At 40.7% G+C, this 20,024-nt stretch overlaps 2 protein-coding genes across 5 annotated transcripts in view; one reads left to right on the top strand and one right to left on the bottom strand.

Moving 5' to 3' along the window:
• The window catches only part of cdc42bpab (CDC42 binding protein kinase alpha (DMPK-like) b), a 77,727-nt gene extending 69,102 nt beyond the window's left edge, over window positions 1–8,625 (bottom strand). For 3 of the 4 annotated variants that reach the window (XM_029462663.1, XM_029462662.1, XM_029462664.1), the window contains exon 1: window positions 7,396–8,625. In XM_029462663.1, coding sequence (XP_029318523.1) covers window positions 7,396–7,573 — 178 coding nt within the window. In that variant the 5' untranslated portion in view covers window positions 7,574–8,625. The remainder of the gene's footprint in view (window positions 1–7,395) is intronic. The other variant, XM_029462661.1, reaches the window with a different exon arrangement.
• A 6,983-nt stretch (window positions 8,626–15,608) lies between these two features.
• lft1 (lefty1) lies at window positions 15,609–17,807 on the top strand. Its single transcript, XM_029425642.1, has 4 exons — window positions 15,609–15,873; window positions 16,111–16,357; window positions 16,520–16,759; window positions 17,314–17,807. The coding sequence occupies exons 1-4, from the start codon at window positions 15,609–15,611 to the stop codon at window positions 17,636–17,638; spliced, it is 1,077 nt and encodes a 358-aa protein (XP_029281502.1). The 3' UTR covers window positions 17,639–17,807.
• The last annotated feature ends 2,217 nt before the right edge of the window (window positions 17,808–20,024 follow it).

A 20,024-nucleotide genomic window follows, 5' to 3' on the forward strand; every position in this document is an offset into this window, starting at 1 on the left:
TCAACTCCAAAATATTGGACACGAGTGAGCCACAGAACACACAATGACACAATGCGATACAGCTGTCCCACTTCCTTGTATGACATCATGTACCCGTTGGGTCCCAACTAGCTCACTGAGTCCTTGTGGTTCCTTCCTGTTCTCTGTGCCCGTCGTAACCACCGGACAGCCAGACAGGAAACGGCAGAACAACTAGAATGGTTACGGGGATGTCCTGATAAGAGCCCAGCCCATACAGGATAAAAAAGTCCCATACTAATAAATCAAATCAAATTCATTTGTATAGCCCAATATCACAAATTATACATTTGTCTCAATGTGCTTTACAGACTGTACAGGTTACGACACCCTCTGTCCTTAGACCGTCGCATCGCACAAGGAAAAACTTCCTAAAAGAAACCCCATAATTAAAGGGGGAAAAATGAAAAATAATACTGACATTCGGGATATTAAATGACACAAATTATCGAATCTTCTGCTGACTTGACACAGACTACAAGAGATGCCAATATGTAATTCGCTGGCATTGTTCCCATTTGCATTTTGATCTATAAAATATGACATTCAAATATTTTAATAGCCAATACCCATCTGAACAACACATTCTCACATACTGCAACTCATTGTTATCAGGTTGTCCCAAAAAGTCGCTTAAGACTCTTCAGTTGATCCAAAATGCAGCGGCACGTGTATTGACTAGAACAAGGAAACGGGATCATATTACTCCTGTATTAGCTGTTCTGCACTGGCTCCCGGTAAAATACAGAATAGAATTCAAAATCCTTCTCCTGACTTACAAAGCAATTAATGGTCAGGCTCCAGCATATCTTAAAGATCTCATAGTACCCTATAAACCAACTAGAGCATTACGCTCCCAGACTGCAGGGTTACTTGTAGTTCCTAGAGTCTCTAAGAGTACAATGGGAGCCAGAGCCTTCAGCTATCGAGCTCCTCTCCAGTGGAACCAGCTTCCAGTTTGTGTTCGGGAGGCAGACACCCTCTCCACATTTAAGAGTAGGCTGAAGAGTAGGCTACTGTTACTACTACTTAGGCTAAAGACTTTCCTTTTTGATAAAGCTTATAGTTAGGGCTGGCTCAGGTTTGCCCTGGATCAGCCCCTAGTTATGCTGCTATAGGCTTAGACTGCCGGGGGACACCTCCCTGCTCTCTTCCTTCTCTTTCTCTCTCTCTATCTGTATGCATTTATGTAAATGTATGTTACTAACTCACCATCCGGGGTATCATCCCCGGAGTGTCTGTCTCTCATGTGGCAGGTTGCCACTGATAAAGTTTACGTCAGGATCATGAATCGTGACAGCGCCTGCTGACCTGGTCCTGCTGGACACCGGGAAGCCTTATTGACATTTTCCTGGATTCATCCAAACTTTCCTATTTCTTTTTTTTCCAACACAACATAATTTCTGTCAAATGTTGTATTTGTACTATGTTGTTTATCCTGTACACACGACATCTATTGCACGTCTGTCCGTCCTGGGAGAGGGATCCCTCCTCAGTTGCTCTCCCTGAGGTTTCTTCCATTTTTTCCTCTTTAATTTTGGGGTGTCTTTTAGGAAGTTTTTCCTTGTGCGATGCGAGGGTCTAAGGACAGAGGATGTCGTAACCTGTACAGTCTGTAAAGCACACTGAGACAAATGTATAATTTGTGTAATTTGTATAATATTGGGCTATACAAATAAATTTGATTTGATTCGATTCTTATTATCAGCAACAATTCCAGTTACTTCATGTCTATATGGATAAAAATCCATAAAGACATGACAAAGACAATTGTCAGTCCTTACAATAAAACTGTTTCACAATCAACACTCCATCGTGTCTAAACAGGGCAATGGGCTATTTAAACTGGGATGAGCTGTGCTGCGATCAGTTAGCTTAGATTGGTCTAAATCAGGGGTGGGGAACCTTTTTCCTATCAAGGGCCATTTATTTATCCTTCGAGGGCCGTACTATTTATTGAACTCATAACGTCTGCATTTTTTTTTTTTAAAGACGCAGCCCATTCATTTTACTTTTCTTTTATCCTGTGCAAAAAAAGCACATTTTCTATCCATGTATCTTTCTGTTTTTATCAGAAATCCTTTATTTGTCCCACAACGCGGAAATGTATCTTGTCACAGCAAAAGAACATATGAAGTAAAAAGGCAGTACACAACAAATACATAGAATAAAAGATAATATAATAGAAAATAAAGTGAATATTTCGGCATGTTTCGTGCTGTATTGACGCTCGAGATTATTTTTCATCACTGCAAGCGCGTCGGCACAAACTAGACACACTGGCCTTTTACTTCCACAAAGAAATAATCGTTCATCCATTTCTCCTGGAAAGTGCGACATTCCGCATCCACTTCTCCGTTTTACACTCGCCACGCTGCGTTCGCTGATGTCAATAACAGTTTCGTTTAATATTGAAGTTTTTTGACATGACGTGACCACGTGATGACACGTTCTACTCGTGTTGTGTTCAATGACCCTGGCCTTGGCCAGGTAAAACAGTCAGTTGCCCGTTTTATATGATTGCTGTCTAGATTTTTTTGGGGGTCTTTCTAGTGGATTTTCTTTGCGTGTGTTTATGAATTACCTTGAGGGCTGTATACGGCCCGGAGGTTCCCCACTCCTGGTTTAAATGCATGTTTATTACTGAAACGATGGTATTCGCGATGTATAAAGCCAGAAGTTTAAAGTGCTAGCCTTGCATATAGCCTTGTTTGTTCTTGGTGGAGTGTAATGGCCTCTGAGCTGAATCTAAAACCATGTGACACTAAAATTCTTCTTTGGAACCAACACAACTCAAATTATTATAGGTGCCGTGGCAGATCTTCTGGTCTGTTTATTAACGGGAATAACAGGGAGGGACTCCAGTCAGTGAACTATGAGATAGCCTAGTAAGGCAAAAACACAATAAGAAGTTGTGTGTGTGCGTCTCCACTGTGAGTAGTGTGTGAGGCATGCTGCCAATGAAAGCCTTGCAGGGTGGAGCACATCAGCTGCAGCTGAACAGCTGGCCACTGCAGGCTAACATTGAGTCTAGATTGAGAAAACGTTAGGCAGCCTCCCCCATGTTTGCCAACTGTGGGCTGGCATGGCTGCCCGTTTTCATTCAGCTGCCAGGCAATCCGTTTCCCAAAACAGGGAGGGAGATCAGGACAAAACAAAAAGCAGGAAATGAGGGAGAAAAGTAGGAAAACAGGATATCTATGACAAATGAATGCAAGTGTTGTGTCCATAGAAACATACATTCCTGTTTAAAAAACTGAACACATCCGCAAAAATGCACAAAACACCTAAACTAATAAATAAAGAGGAACTTAATAGTGAGTTTGAAATTAGATCAAAATAAACATAAACTTCATTGTTGTTGCTGAAATATACTGAACCTCTAACATCCCCCCACATGAGCCATGGCTCAAGGTGGAACTGAAAGAATCATAGACGTACATTAATTATTCAGTTCTTGACTGAGAATTGCTTGTGCAATGGAAAAGGTCCTATTCTTTGACGAATGACGCTAACCCTTCATTTTTTAATTCCCCTTTGGCATTTGAAGTAATTAACATTACAGAAACATTGAAATTCATTTAATTTAAAACATCTGACAAAATTACAAATAAGGAAGATGTTGACATAACTTGGCTGGCTTACATTGAATTTCAAATAGGAGAATAAATACAAGTGCAGGCCTGAGATAGTGTAATTAGTAGACACAGTAACTGCTGTGGTATATGTGAGGAGTCAGGATACAGCGTACTTTCCCGTGTTCATTTCTCCTGTGGCTGCAGGTCATGTAGGGGTCTCTATTTCAGCCGAAATGAGGTCACCAAACAAGAGGAAAAGCAAAACCCAATACAAATGTTTGTCTTCTTGTCTGGCTCATGTAAAGTCTCAGGAAGAAAAGGGAACATTGCTGAACCTTTGTCACGGCTGTGCTGCTGTAGCAAAAAAGGTACACAGGCCCAGTAAATAAGCTTACATCTTTCCTGTCGGAGTTGACTGAGGCAGCCTCTGAGTGGCTGACAAAGGCAGATCACTCACAAGTTGAAGAGTTCTTAGGTTTCATGGGGCCCATCTTGAACTATTTTTCTGTGCGCAAGATTAAATTTTGTTTTGAGTAAGTGTAAACGCTATCCGTCTGATCCAATCTGTTCCTTATAGGCTACAGTCAGTCACGTGCACTCTCTGGTTCTGTTGCAAGTACAAACGGGGGGCCGGAATGGCATTATAACACTTCCTCAGCTTACATGTAGCTAGCAATTGTCCAAAAACTACATATAGGGTTGCATGTAGTGAGATTTTCCTTTGGACACAAACTAGACTTGACCTCAGTTATACCATATTTTTGTTGATGGCTTCACCACAAAGGTGGGGTCTGCTATCTTGTGGACGTGCGTTATCACAATGATAAAACCACACCAAGTCATTTCACCGCTTCCCAAAAGATAGAAATCTACCCTTCTGTTACAACAACTGCTCTTATATCCAGTGATCTATGGCTCAATTTTTTGTTTTTGAATAATGATGAAGCACATAAATGTCTAATTCCAAAATGCTGTGACACTGCATCAGCACGCATCAGCACGCAAATCACTTTAAGCAATAGCAGATTTGAGAGTGGTATCTGCGTTACCATCTATCTCTCAGCAAGAAAGGGTATAAACATCAATTCCAAAATGTCAAATTGTTCCTTTGAACAGTGGATCTTAAAGTGTTCTCAGTTAGCCCTGATACACGACCCTTTGGGATTATTGGCTCACAGTGGTTAATAACTTGGTCCTGTGCTAATCAATACAGAATAAGACAGCAAAGAACAACTTGAATGTGACTCATCAAAGATGCCCATAAGCCTCCTAGAGATCTTCCATCTTGTTGAAACATTCCTACATTTAATTTGGACAAATACTTTTGAAAAAAGTTTATCCCAAATTCTCCATTGTTATAAAGTCAAAGACACACAAAAACACATCAATGCTTTCAGTTATAAACTTGTTGCCGTCTGCTGCAGAAGGCTTTTTTTTCCAAATGTTGACATTTCCAAAAATACTCTACCTGAAATCACCCGTTTAGACTCAAGAATTTTTTTCATAAAACAATCACGACGACTGATGGCTGTCGATCACAGTTAACTGTAGCCTACCTTTTAGCCACTGTGATCATCCTGCAACAGAGAAGAAATCCTATACTGTATTTCTTGTTACAGCTTGCTGGGTACCCTCCACCAGGAGCCACAAAACAAGACTGCTAGCGTCAGCTAATGTCAGAAGTTAGTACAGTTTCATAAAGTAAAACTATAAACAACAAATCAATGTAAAGTCTGTTAATTTAATGGATGAGACCAATTTTGCATTTGTATATACCTCTGTCTCTAGTGTTTGTAGTGAGACATCTATTAGGACGAGACAAGATTCTTGTTTCTTGACTTTTGAACAACAACTGATAAAGATCATTGTTAATGTTTCAAATGGTGACCCCCCCTCATAAAAATCAAAATCACCAATTAATACAGAAGAAATGTCTTCATAATACCATGAAGGAGCACTTATGGTTGTCTTGTTCTTTTAATCACAATTGACTGCTGCACCTTTTAGCCACTGGTGATAGAAGTGATCATCCTGCTTAGAAGCACAGCAACAGCTAAATCAGCTTCATTGACTACAAAGTACAAACTCTGCAAATTAAATAAACTAATTGATATTAATTGTGGAAGCTGGAGGATTCTCATACAAATCCCTCTGGAGTGGAACACAATAACGAGCAACAACATGGGAGCTCGACAGGACTATGACAGCTTGAACACATCTGCATGTTGTGTGTTGTGTCTGGCAGAGCTCTGCCAGAGAGTTTCTAGTGTCAACACAGGGAAATTGTCTGGATGAAGGCACCGCTTGGCACCCAAGCACAGGGCACCTCTCCTTAAAGGCCAGGGTACAGCGATCGGCTGGGGACTAACAACTGAAGAAAAAACAGGATGCTCTAAAAAGGAAACAATACATGTGTAATGACTAAACATGACTAATGACACAGAAATCACCAAATCCAGCCACTTCCAGTATTTTACCAGTCAGCATAGCTTCATTTTTTAGGACAGAATAGGTTGTCCAGACGGTGGCTGGTGGGGTAAACCAACTTAGCCGCCACAGCCAAACTTAACCACCATTTGACTGATTTAACTGCCATCCTGTCTGTCTGACACTGCCACTCTTTTGTTTGCCAAACTGTTGCCTATTTAACATAGTTGTTTCCGAAATAAAGAAAAAGATTAGAAGATGCCAGCAAATATGCCAAACTGCACCTTTTTTCCATTTTACTTTTGTCGCTTATTGCCTACTGCATCATTAATTTGTCTCGATCCTGGGCAGTGATTTGTTCCTGCTCTGCCTCAAACTGCTGCAGCACTTCTTTCAGGGCTTTAAAAGACAAGCAGGCCAGTCAGGCATGCTCCAGCAGCTAGCTGGGCCTCTGCGCCAGATAAAAAAGGTGAGTTGTTCACATTCCTGCTTCATGCACAAACCAAACCCCTGATGTCACACACCTCAATCATTTGTGCAGTAGGTGTGTGTGTGTGTGTGTGTGTGTGTGTGTGTGTGTGTGTGTGTGTGTGTGTGTGTGTGTTTTCTAACATGGCTTTAACCAGGGAAGTTGGAAAGTTACAAAACGTCTTTCCCCAAAACTACTTTCCTGATTATAATCAATTTGGATTCTGGGTGAAATTTAGGGTTTGCATCTGTGATCTGCGAAGACACAGCTAGGTAAATTATCAACAAACCTTCACCTACATGCTCATAAAAAGGAAAACAAACTGGCATGCAAAGTAGTTGTGAAAACTAAGGTGAACAAAAGAGATGTGGTGCAATGACAGAAAGGAGTCCACTATATGCAAGAGCGTATTTTCATAAGAATTAAATGGTAGCCTGGAGGATAGGACATCTTTACGAGATCTTTCCTGGATTGACATCAAAATGAGTGGGCCTGTTCAAGCTCTTCCTCACTACAGTTGATGTCCTTCTGTGTGTTTGGTTACACCTCTCATTGTCAACTTGGTACCACCTTTTTCAGAACATATCTGTATTTGGTAATAAGACATGTCTTCTGTTTAATGGGTGTTCTTGTAACTTCATCATGCTGTCATGTATATTTCCTTTACAAAACATATAAAACATTTATTTACACACGAATAAAGTGGTCTTGCTTTTAGTTTTAGGGAGGGTTTGAGTGAGAAGAGAGCTGGCCGACTGAGCCCCACTACTACTATAAAAGGAATGTGATGGTGAAGGGAGGGCCACTGCACCACCAACATTATTAGCCTATCATCTTACCAAAAAGATAGGGAGGCTGAATGCACAGGCCAACAAAAGTAAATAATAAAATAGGCTTTCTTACCCCAGTCCAAAAACTCCAGGATATTTTTCTCTCTTCTGAGTGGGGAGTTGTTGCACTCATCGTAGAGGCAGACCAGGATATCCAGCAGCGTTTCCACACTCAGGCACTGGCCATTAGACTGAGCTGGCCCGTCCAGGATCAGCTTCTCCAGCTTCTTCAAACGCACCTCTCCCGACATGATTATTCCGGCTTGTTGATTTTTGAAGTAATGATGATGGAGGTGATGGTGGGGGCAAATAAGCAAACGCCTCCTCGGCCTGTTAGTTAGCACAGAGGGGCCTGTAAAGAAGTTCTCTCACCTTGAATATGTCTCGAAAATAATAAAACTTTGAGTTGAGGACAAGCCGGGGCTAATTCGGCGTTAAAACCGGCCAATTCATGGTCTCCCTCTCAATACCCAGTATTTAAGACGTGTAGCACTTCCCCATTTTATAAATCCTATCCCCACAGGGCATATACGAAAAGAAGTAGTCACAATTACAGACCCTGGCTGCCCCAGGCCGGCTGATTTGATGAAATCCCAACGTAAACTGGCAGTGTTCTGGTCTTCTATGTGAGAAATGAAAAGGAAAATCGAGTCGATGCGATTCAACAGATCCCCTTCAGTTGTTGTGGTAGATATTTAGGATTCTCCATTCTTGCAGCAACCCAAAAATGTAAGGCAGATCTGCAATGCTACAAAGCCCCAGCGCCCCTCCTCTACTCCAGGAATGGAAGGGCGACACAGGCTTAGTTAGCAGCCTGCTAGGCTAGCTATTTAGCTAGCCAGCGAGCTACCGTTAACGTTACTTTTCTTCGTTCTTAAATGCCATCGCTGTCCCTTTCCCCCAGGAGTTGACATACAAGACGCACAGTGATAACGGAGCTTAACTGAATTTGGCCCCTTTCGACAGTATAGTTATTTTACATCCAACTGTAAAATATTCCCTTGTTTTCACAACTCAATGCTGGCAGATATGTTCTTTAAATCCCATTCTTCGTCCAGAAACCCAAATGTATCTTTAGTTTCTTCACAGTTCAACACGACGGTTAGTTCAAGAGTTCCAACAGCCCAACAGTAAGTTAGCCGTCAAAAATGCGGGTCCTTTTGAAGGTTACAGAGGAGCTCGTTTCACGTCAAGAGCAAAGCTGTAGTCTAGTCTTGCTTATTCCAAATACGGGACACAGCCTAAACTCCCCCTGTCCTTTCCTTTGCCTTGCCTGCCTCCCCCGCCGGTCGGTCGCTTCTTGCCGTCTTTGCACAGTCAAGCTACCAGCAGCCTTCTGCCAGAGACTTTCGACAGGAAAGACAACCAAGTAGACAGCTCTATCCGTAACGTCGCACAGGATTGTGGGAAAAAGGTCTCGTTTGTAAAATATGAATGAGTTACAAATGGACGCTTAGCTCGCGATGCTGCTTGTACACATTGAAAACACAACTTATGAGCCCTCTCAAAATGCTTTACCTCTTTCTTACTCTATTAACAATGTCTTTAGCTACAATACGATACGTTTTGAGACCGTCATGTGTGTCATTTTTACGAAAAGTGTTCGATATTTTCTAACTTGCACGCATGCGTAGAGCACCGGATCCTCAAATCCCCCATCTTTGCTGTGCCATTGCTTAAATGCGTCCATTCCTTTAGAGCTAGTAGCTTATCTCCTAGTGTTGTAGCATCTCTGATTGCTGCTGCAGGCAAAATCCCAGATCATCATCATGGCGCCCGTCACAGCATCTGCTGTGCGGTAGGGGTGGGGGTGTGTGGTGGTGGGGTGGGGGCATCCATTGGTGGGGCTGTCAATATTGTGAATGGAAACTGCAGGCTGTCTGTCAGTCTGCTGGTGACGTGGTGCGGAGAGGACACATTTTTCTTCAGACTGAATAACAATGACTGCTGTCCCTTTAACTGGCAACAGAACGCTCATATTATAGAGATATACCTATAGACCTTGTGTTTGTGTGTGTGTGTGTGTGTGTGTGTGTGTGTGTGTGTGTGTGTGTGTGTGTGTGTGTGTGTGTGTGCGTGTGCGTGTTTGTGTGTGTGCGTGTGTGTGTGTGTTGCATTATTGCAAATGCCTCAACTTACCATTTTCTGACATTTGATGTTTGAGTTTATGCCACTCTGGCTACAACTAACACGTGAATGAAACTTGTTTATCTATATCAAAATAGTTCTGCATGTATTGTAAAGTTCAGCATTATGTTTTGGGAAAGATACCAATACAAATATTTTTTAATAATAGTTCTGCATGACATGACATCCAAAACGTTTTTGTGTGGCCTATGTTCCCGGAACTTGTTGTTGGCCTTTGAAAATAATGAAATATTATTGTAGTTATTATACTTTGACTGCCTCTCCCATCTCTCAGCGTCAAAGGTGTGTCAAGTTTGTCCTGGGTTTTCTGCCCCTTGGACTGCAGGCAGAGAGAAACTTTAATGATGAGAGTAAGCTTTCTAAAGATAAAAATGCTCCTAGGTTAGAGTTGGAGCTCTGCTGTATTCCTGTAGAATATCCTACTTTTCATATGCACACATCCCTACATGAGAATTAAGCACAGATCAGTACAATAGGTAAATCACACAGACAATTATCAATGAATCTAACTATCTGCATGCGGTTACATATTTGCACCTAGTTGTCTCTTCTAATAATCTGTCAGTGAGGCCATTATGCTCACATTACCACCAAAAAAGATATTGTATGCAAACAATGATGATCATGCCTTTAATGTCACTATGTAAATCATTATGAAAGTTAAAAGTGATGTTTTACAGTTTTGTACGGTGTGTTACTCTGAACTATCATCGTCCTTTTGTAATGGGTGCTTATCGCCTCTCAGAGTACATCTATCAATGATTAACGGCCTGCATAGCAACTGGGCAGACATAGAGGTCTTTGTGCCAAACACCAGCAAAGACAAACATAAAATAAAATACTTTCATATTTTAGAAACTATTTAAATGAATTCTTGCTGCAAGCCTCAGCAGTGCCGAGGAGAAAAATTGGCACAAAGAAGCACTGTGATGAAATGAGCACACACAGAACAACTAAGCATGCAAAGATGTGTCCAATGGAATAGATTTTGATGGTGACCAAGTTTAATTTGAAGCATACTGCTTTGGCACGACTGATGATCAGAAACAGCCAAATAACAGTTTATATATTCTACAATGTGTAACCACTCTGAGATGGAAAATGATTCTGCGTAAGCAACAGTAGAGGAGAAAACATTCTTTCACAACGTTTAGGACTCTCTCCTGTGTGTAGCACTGCAGAACCAGATCAACATATTTAAGGGAAAATCCACTCTAAAATGTAATCTACATGCATGATATCCATTCTATTGTGTTTTTATAGAGTTTTAATAAAAATATTTGTTTTATTATCATTATTTTTATCTTCATGTTTCCTGATGTGTTACATACTACTGTTGGGATACTTTTGCTATATTTAATGCATTCATTTCTCTGTACCCCTCTTTGGGATTGATGCGTTTTAATTCAGTTATCTTTGTGTTGTTGTGATGGTAATCACCCTGGGTGGGTTTAATAGTTAACCGCACTTGTCACCATAGAGCCTATCATCAGCCTATTGGTATTTAAATATATATGGGTATATAAACAAAATATTTTTTTTAATAAATTGAAATATTATTTAATTGTAATTATTGATGCATTCATATTAAAAAAAATCTCACTATGTTTACTGCCAGGTAGCAAGGCATTAATAAAGTCTTATATTTATTTATAATAATGGGCTACATCATCATTTATTTCTTCATTATATTTTGTATTATTTATCTGAATCTGCAAAGTAACTAAGTGTACCAAATAAGTGTAGTAGAGTAAAATGTACAGCATTTTCCTATGAAATGCAGTATAAGTATTATAATGTAGCAGGAAATAGAAATACTAAAGTTACTACAAGTTCCTCAAAGACTCAAAAACTTTTGTATAGTATTTGAGTAAATGTACTTTCCACCACTGTATAAAAAGCAAAAAGAAGCAATGGTGAGCTTACTGGGATGTAGAGTATTTTGACTGACAGCAGGCAGCCAGATATTTAAAAACATTAGCATGTAAAATCTCCAGTTATGTAATAAATATAAATGATATGTATTTGTGATGTCTTTCAAATGCAGAGAGCGTTTTGATTGGTGAAGATCATAAATACAGTTTAAGGGGAGTTATAGTCTACTTTTTTTTTGTTTCTACATTTTGTCCCATATCACGCAATTCAATAGTGTTTTAGTGTGGATGTTCCCTTTAACGCCACGAGCTGCTTATAGTGTCACCAGAGCGGCCTCTGCTGGACAAATGGGCTCCATGCAGCTGTTACACAGGGGTGTATTTGTAGGTTACTGCAGCTGTCTTTGTATTCATTATAAATGTTTTTTGTTAAGTTTTTGTGTTATTTTTCAGTTATTTCATTGTGATCTACTATTAACAGACTGTAGGATTGTCTTGTTTATTTAGTCATTTTGAAGCCATATAAATGCTCATCCACCAGATGCTCTAAAACGGTATACTTTCTGGATTTTATTGGTTAGATCAGGTTCATTGTCCTGCACACTAAAAGTGTCCATTAATTAAAAGGTAATGAAAATATTTATTGTTAGTCCTATCTAATCATGTCTGATCCTATTTGGTTAAGTCTGCACTGGGATTAAACCCAATCTCTGTGCTGATTGGCCGCCATTAACTGTGTGAAATGCAATTAGACTGCCCTGTACTTGTGTCTAGATGTGGAGGCCATTGAGCAATAATTGTATTGTCCTTGCACAGGTCTAGCGCTTTCCCCTCTGACAGACAGATCAATGATTATTGGCTGACAGCTCCATGGATTGATCCAGACTCGGAGTGTCTTTGACGTCTGCAGCAGCCGCGGTGGAAAAAAGGCCTGTGTGGGCCATTAGTGTGCAAACTAGAGCGGCTCATGCCCCCAAATATTTGATAATAAGATAAAGCAGGCAATAGTAGAACAGGAACTCGGTGACAATGCAGCCATGAGAATAATGAGGAATTTGCGCTGACCACCAACACAAGTTCAATATTGACTTTTTAGAGCAGCTGCTCCACCTTGTTCCCATGGAGACCCCGTGTGAGACACTGATATATAATGTGCAAAGTAATCAGAAAAACAACCACACTGAAGCCGACTCTTCCTCTCTGTAATATGTGTCTCATTGAAGCATTTAAACCTTCTACAAACAGCAGTTTTAGCGAGCGAGGGGATTTCATGTTTCACAAATGGAAGGGAATGACCTATAAATCGGACTGCTTTTGAATGCAAATGCTTGGATGTTAATTAACACCTGTGTTGTTGATTGTAGGAGCTTGTTGGCCTTTGATTGAAAAGAAATGGCACCTCTGAGCATCAGATGTAGCTTTGAACTAGGCAATTTGTCTTTGATTGGCATGGGAAGGAAGAAAGACTGATAAATATCACACAAAGGGCATCTTAATTTCCCGAATTAGGAGTTGTAATGTGAGGGAGAGAGGATACCAGAACAGTCAGGCACTTAGACTTGGGCTTTGGCTGGAATGGACAATGGATGATGATTCTAACATCAGGAAAACTGATAGAGCAGTTTGGACCTCAGCTGTGGGCTCTGTGTTGTGGAGCTTACTGTTCATATCATTAATGCTACTATATACTTCCAATGAGATCATTTCATTTAGTTGTTGCCTTTTTATATTTGTCAGTACTTGAAAAACACTGATTTTGTCTTTAACAACATTAACTGTGTGCAACTGGGGAATTATTTACTGATGGACGTGTTGTGTACTATTTTGTGCATCATATGTGAATTTTGAGATTACATTATGTAGTTTTAAAAAAAAGTATGTTTTTTTAGGCTTATATCATCTGGCCATTAAGATTAGTCAGAGAGGCTAACTCTGACTCCTTTACAGTATTTTCTTGGAATGAAAATCTACTGTCAATTATGGGACCAATGAATATACTACATATGCAGACTTAATTTATTCATTAAGTCGTACAACAAGTTGTAAGACTTGCATACGAAAAAGAGAAAATGTGTTTGCAATTAAATTGCAATTAATTAAGTTAAAAAACAAATGCAACAGCCCCAAGATCATAATTATCTAACTATTACTATTAGAACTGTAATAATGTTATTAAATATATTCAATATTTGTCTTTGCACAGATGGTAATGGTTTTTTAAAAGTGTGTTTCTTAGTGTGAACTACTGCATCCTGTGACTGTACCATACATGCATTGCGTCATGCTGTATCAGGTCTACAGCACTAATTAATAATTTGTCTTGTTTGTAAACTGCAGGCAGGCACTCGCTGGAGTGAGCGGGCCTGACAGTCATCTGTCATTTGCTCTTCCTGTGTGCCCCTTCAGTCTGTCTGACATCTCTAAGCAAACACAGCCCAATACACAAGCACAGGCAGGGTCTTCTGGGCAGCCAGTGAGAGCACCCCTCTTCTAATGTTTGTGTGACAAAAAAGGCAAGGCAAATCCTCGCAATGGAATCAGATAATCACCAACCTGTGAAGAGCCTGCCCCAATCCACATCCGAGCCATCACCCCCCCCCCTGGCCCCCGGCCCCTGGATTAACTGTCTGTTTGGCTAATAATTTTAATCTGCTGGAGAGGGCCAAGAATGGGCGACAGGGCTCGGAATAAACATCTAATCCTCTCGTCCCCCTCCCCTCCCTCCGAGCTCTGCACTACTTCCTCCTCAACCCCTTGTTATACACTTGTGCCAACATGAACACATTGGATTGCATGCTGTTTCTTTTGTGTTGTTGTCCTGATCGTAGTCCACTTTTTTCTGAACAAAATTGCTCTGCAGCCACCCAGACAGATATAAACCGGCCGTGTGACAGACTGTTGCCAGACTGACATCGTCCAGTGGAATGTACACGTCAGAGTGTGGGGTGTGTGTAGACAAGGGTGCTACTGAGGAGAGGGCACTTCAGGTTCACAGGGTCAAGAGATGTCTGTCTGGGACGCATGTGCAGCAGCACAGAACACACTTTGGAATGGACAAACATTTTAACTCTGGAGAAAAATTTTAATATCAAGACACAAAGAGAATTTGGCATTTTGTTTGATTTATTGGACAGCAAAACCATAAAGAGAGAACTCCCTTTGGTTATCAGACAGATGTGGGTTGTTGACGGTAAACCTCAATTATATTTTGTGTTGACATTCAATATTATATATACAACTACATTTCATTGCAAAATGTTGTGTTGTATAAAGACAATAACAATAAACCCTTAAATATATTCCTAAAATTGAGTACTCCCTCAAAGGGTCGACAGACTCATTCTATAAAAGATGGCAGCCGTTTTTTAAAATGTTCAGAATTTTCAGAATTTGGCTGTATAATATATGTTATGACCACGTGCTCGAACTTTTAAAATGTATCATAATGTATGTACATTTTGGACTTGAAAATGTCTTTGTGGTGTGTTTTATTTAGTTATAATGTTTTCTTTGTCTTTTATTATCATTGTTAATATTATTTTTATTTTCCAGGGGTGGGTTGTTTCATTCAATTATTGTGATTTCTTTTTTTTGTCATTCTTAAAATTCATTGGTGTTGTGTACCTTTCCACAGTTGGTTGTTGTGCTCTCTTTGCAACGCACACGAACCAATAAAGTGGTGAAACTAAATATATTCCTGCCAAAGAAATCCAACTATGTTACTTTTCTTCTTTTTAGGTAGAAAACACCCTGAAAGAACACTTTAACCATCATGATTTAAACTTTGTGATACATTTGGTTTTCTAAAATATAGTTGAGCAAGTATATAAATACAAAAAAGTGAAAATAGAATGTATTATTTGACTGTCTGATTTTCCACAATCATGATAAATATAAATGATTAAGTACACCATAAAGAGCAGATTTTAGATCCTCACTCTGACATCAAATGCAACACAGACCACTGACATCAAGCATATAGTTTTAGTGGAACTATGGTGAAATTACACCTCTGCAATACGGATAGCACTCGAGTCTAATTGTTGCTGTTTGAAGTATGGCCACTTAGATATCCTGTTTAGGATGGGGCTGTATTGTCGCACCTTTGTTCTGATAAGGGTCCCTGCCCCCATTGGCAAAGTGCGAACAACTGGGAGGGCCGCAACAATATAAAGGGCCAGCGGAGTGTCAGAGGGACACTGTCTGTCTCTGGGTGACTTGCGCTACTGTGCTGCTGCTGTTTATCACACTGAAGGTTTTACTCATGGATTTCCTCCGCACTTGTGTCCTTTGCACCGCGCTCTTCGGTCTCTCCAAGGCTTTTACGCAACAGGATATGAAGGACGCGCTGCTGCAGAAACTTGGCTTGGATGAAGTTCCTAGAATCCATAAAAGGGATTTGGAGAATCTGGTTATTCCGGCGCATATCAGAAATAAGTACATGTCCATGCTGAAGATGCACCACAGCAGGAGACGCAGATCTCTGCCCAGCCTGGCGGGCATCCTGAGGGGAATCCCTGGTAATGCAGGTAAAGCCCTTTCTCGTTTAAAAAAAACCCCAATACAAAACATGTAATTTGTATGAATTAATATGTAAATAACGTTGACACAGATACTAGTTAAAGCCAACTGTTATTTCCGTGCGTAATTGGGACACTTGTTCCGCAAAGACTATTTTACGCACCAAATTGCATTTAACAAACAGCAATTGAAAGCTGCTTCAGAGGAAGAATCGCCTTTAACGCTTACAATGCTCTGTGTTTTAGATATTTCCGGGGAGTTTGTGTATTCTGACACCACTCGGCAAAGCATGATGTTCGACATGGAGGCGAGGATTCCGGGTAACAACGAGGTGACCATGGCAGAGCTGAAGCTCTACCAGCGGGCTTCTTACCACAAACGCTTCGCGGTGGAGAGGAAGAGTCACCGGCCCGTCAACAACGCCCGGGTCAGTATCTACTGGGTGGAGGTGCTGCCGAACGGATCCAACCGGACATCGCTAGTAGATTCACGGTAAGGGGCCATTTTCTCATGGTGAAGGGTAGAGCAATTAAGAGGCGAGCTCATTGCTGTCTCAGTGGGTTATCTTAATAATAATTCAATTGTATTGCTCTCCAGGAAACACCCCGTTTGTATCGCCTTTTAATTAATCGCCCTTATCTCTCGTGTTCACAGGTTGATTCCCATTCACGAGACCGGCTGGAAGAGCTTTGATGTGACGCAGGCGGTGCACTATTGGTCCAAGACGCAGCAGAAGACACCTATGTACATGGAGGTGTGGATCGAGGGCGAGAGACCTGGCAGTTACGCGGCAGAGATGGCCAAGAGTGTGCGCTTTACCACCCAGGAGCAGACGGACAACACCTTGGGGAAGCCCGAGCTCATCCTCTACACACTGAACCTCGAAGAGTACGGGTAAGGGCGAGAGCTTGTGATATACAGGACATTGTATCAGTGTGACAATTAGTCCATATCCTCCATTTTTACCTGTCACCATTTGCATTAATTAGTAGATTTGTAGTGGCGTGGCACAGGGGCGTCAGTTTACTAATTTTAAGGGTGTGGAGAATTTCTTTTGAATTCAGATATATTGTACATATTTGTACAATTTCTGTTTCTTGATTTTTTAAATACATCATTTTAAAATTTGAATTAGTTTTTCTATGTTTATGTTATTTACCAATACACCAAAGCAAATTTCTTGTATTTAAAAACCAACTTGTATGTAAATCAGATTCTGACTCAGTAATTTACTGGCTGGCATTAAAAACCAAGAAGAGATCAAAACGCTCATTTGAGTGTTTTCCCAAAAAATAGTGTTTTTTTCCTGCACATATGTGATTAATTATTGCTTCTAAATTGATTGTAATTAAGCCTTAAGTAGCTTCCCCACTTAAAAAAGTGGAGACAAAAATGCTTGGGACTTTGCGATAGCAGGCGTCTAACTTTCTTCACCTTTCCTTCCTTAGTTCTCGTGGCGACTGCGACATGAACCAAAACAAAGACACCTGCTGCAGGGAACAGTACTTCATCAACTTCCGCGCCCTCACCTGGACGCAGTACTGGATCATTGAGCCGGCGGGTTACCAAGCCTTCAGGTGCACCGGAGGCTGCAAGCAGCCCAAGCGCAACTACGGCTACGGGGAGAGGCGGTGCACGGCGTCTGAGAGTGCCCCGTTACCCATCATGTACCTGGTGAAGAAGGGCGAGTACACTGAGATAGAAGTGGCTGAATTCCCCAATATGATCGTCGAGAGGTGTGCCTGCACCATGGACAACATCTCCGTAGTATGAAGTCATGGAAAACAGCTGTAGTACTCTTATAATCACAGACTGCTGGGATGGAATAGTAGGCTATAGTGTTTTTTCATCGGGGTGTTGATATATTTAATGGTTTTAAACAACACGTACTTTCTATTTAAATGGACATTTAATGTGAGTTTCACACACAACAGGCAGTCCTGCTGCCATTAAACTCCATCTCCTTCCACAAGCACTTTTATATATTTTGTACATTTTTATATCTTTTTTTAATTCTAATTTGTATGAGTTGTGTTGAATCTGGCAGCAATCATTCCAATTCTGTCTGATGAGTTATATTTTCAAGCTGTACATAATATGGAGGAATTTATGTTTGGAAAATAAAATATTTTGTTTCACATTCTGCTCTTCCTCTTCCCTGCTGTCGGCTGTCTGGCCCCATTCACATTCATGAACACATTCACATGCAGTTACATACAGCTGCCTGCCTCCTCTGTCGCCTCTTCATTTACACTTATAGGAAATTGTAGACTAGAGCAAATCATTTGCCTAATGACTTCTAACATTTGTTACACTGGGGGCACACTGTTGTTGACAAAGCTACTTGTAATGCTTTATTTGCAGTGGGAAGGAGCTACACGGCCACATACAGAGAAACATGAGGTCAATTCGCATTAGGCTAGAATGGCCTCTTCATGTGTTTACATCAGACTTAGACCGGGCCAAACATTGCTAATCAGGGCCAATACCTAATGCACTGTTTGTTGTCTAAGTGGGGGGTCTTGTCATTTACTAATATGCTGCTGACGGAGGTAAACATGCTGCCCTGCCAAAGACAAGCAGCTGTCTGTCTGGGAGGGAAGTGGATTCCCAACATACACCTCCAGGAAGCATAGAAGAGACACAGGTGGTGTTGTAAACAATGAACGTCACACATACTACCGCTCTTTGAAAAGTATTAACCCTTTCAAAAGTGTTCGTGTTTTATTGCTTTACAACATTAAATCAAAGTTAATTTCATGTGGCTTTTTTGACACTGATCAAAAGAAAAAGACCACAAATTCTTACCTGTAGAGATATTTATCATCTACATTGTTTTGGTGTGAGTTGCAGAGTGTTGGAGATATCAGCCGTAGAGATGTCGGCCATCTCTCTAATACAATGGAACTAGATGTGCTCTGCTTGTGGGGCTCAAAGTACCAAGAAAATACATTTGAAAAACTCAACAGCAAAGTCTCTGTACAGAAATCATGACCCGGTTACTCAAGATAATCCACAGACAGAACTGTTGTGAGCAGTTTAGTGTAAGAACTATTTTCTTTTTGATAGAGCTACACCTGCCAACCGTATCACCGCGCAGATGGAAGCATGCATCTCCTCAGCTAGCTAACGTTAGAGCTCATCTAGGGAGGACGTTAATGATCACATCTCACTCTGTCACAAGCCTCTCTTCCATGAGTAGATGCACACTTCTTTCTGCTCTGTACGGTACAGAGAAAATAGTTCCGAAATGAAACTGCTCAAAACAAGCTCTGTGGATTATCTTGTGTAACGGGTCAGGATTTCTGTACAGAGACTTTGCTGTTGAGTTTTTCAAAATGTATTTTCTTGGTACTTTGAGCCCCACAAGCCGAGCACATCTAGTTCCATTATATTAGAGAGAAGGCCGACATCTCTACGGCTGATATCTCCAACACTCGGCAACTCACACCAAAACAATGTAGATGATAAATATCTCTACAGGTGAGAGGCAAAATGTGTATTCTTGATTTTGGGTTGAACTGTTCATTTAAGATAAATGTGACAAAGTGATCTACATTAATTACAAATTCTAAATACAACAATACATGTTTGCTTAAATATTAAATTAAATATTTGCTAAGTGATTAATGGTGAAGTCAACTGACTTTACAAGTGACAAAATTAGTGAAATGGAAATGACTGGTGTCAGTATAGATACACCTGTATCTGGATGATCCAACACGCTGTGGCAAAACGTAAAATATGAAGACAAAAGAACAACAACTCAGATGACGAAAAAAAAGCTCAAAGCAAAGAATGGATGCAAGAACATTTCCATGTCACTGAACACCCCTGGAGTTCAGTTTAATCAGTCATTATGAATGAAAAGAGTATGACACAGCTGTGAATCTGCCAAGACCAAGCCGTGACAACTCTGAAGAAGCTCCAAGCTGCAGATGCTGAGACTCTGCACACAACAACAGCTCGGTGCTTCAGCGGTACAGTGGCAAAAGAAAGTCACTCCCAAGAGACTGAAGTCTATCAGCTCCGTAAGGCTGTACTCACACTCAACTTTGAGCTAACATGCTAACAATCAGCCTGGATGTTTATCAGGTGTAATGTTCACCCTGTTAGTTTAGTGTGTTAGCATGCAAACATTTGTTATTTAGCACTAAAG

This window comes from Cottoperca gobio, chromosome 24 (genome assembly GCF_900634415.1).
Source record: "Cottoperca gobio chromosome 24, fCotGob3.1, whole genome shotgun sequence".
In the NCBI taxonomy this organism is placed as follows: Eukaryota; Metazoa; Chordata; class Actinopteri; order Perciformes; family Bovichtidae; genus Cottoperca; species Cottoperca gobio.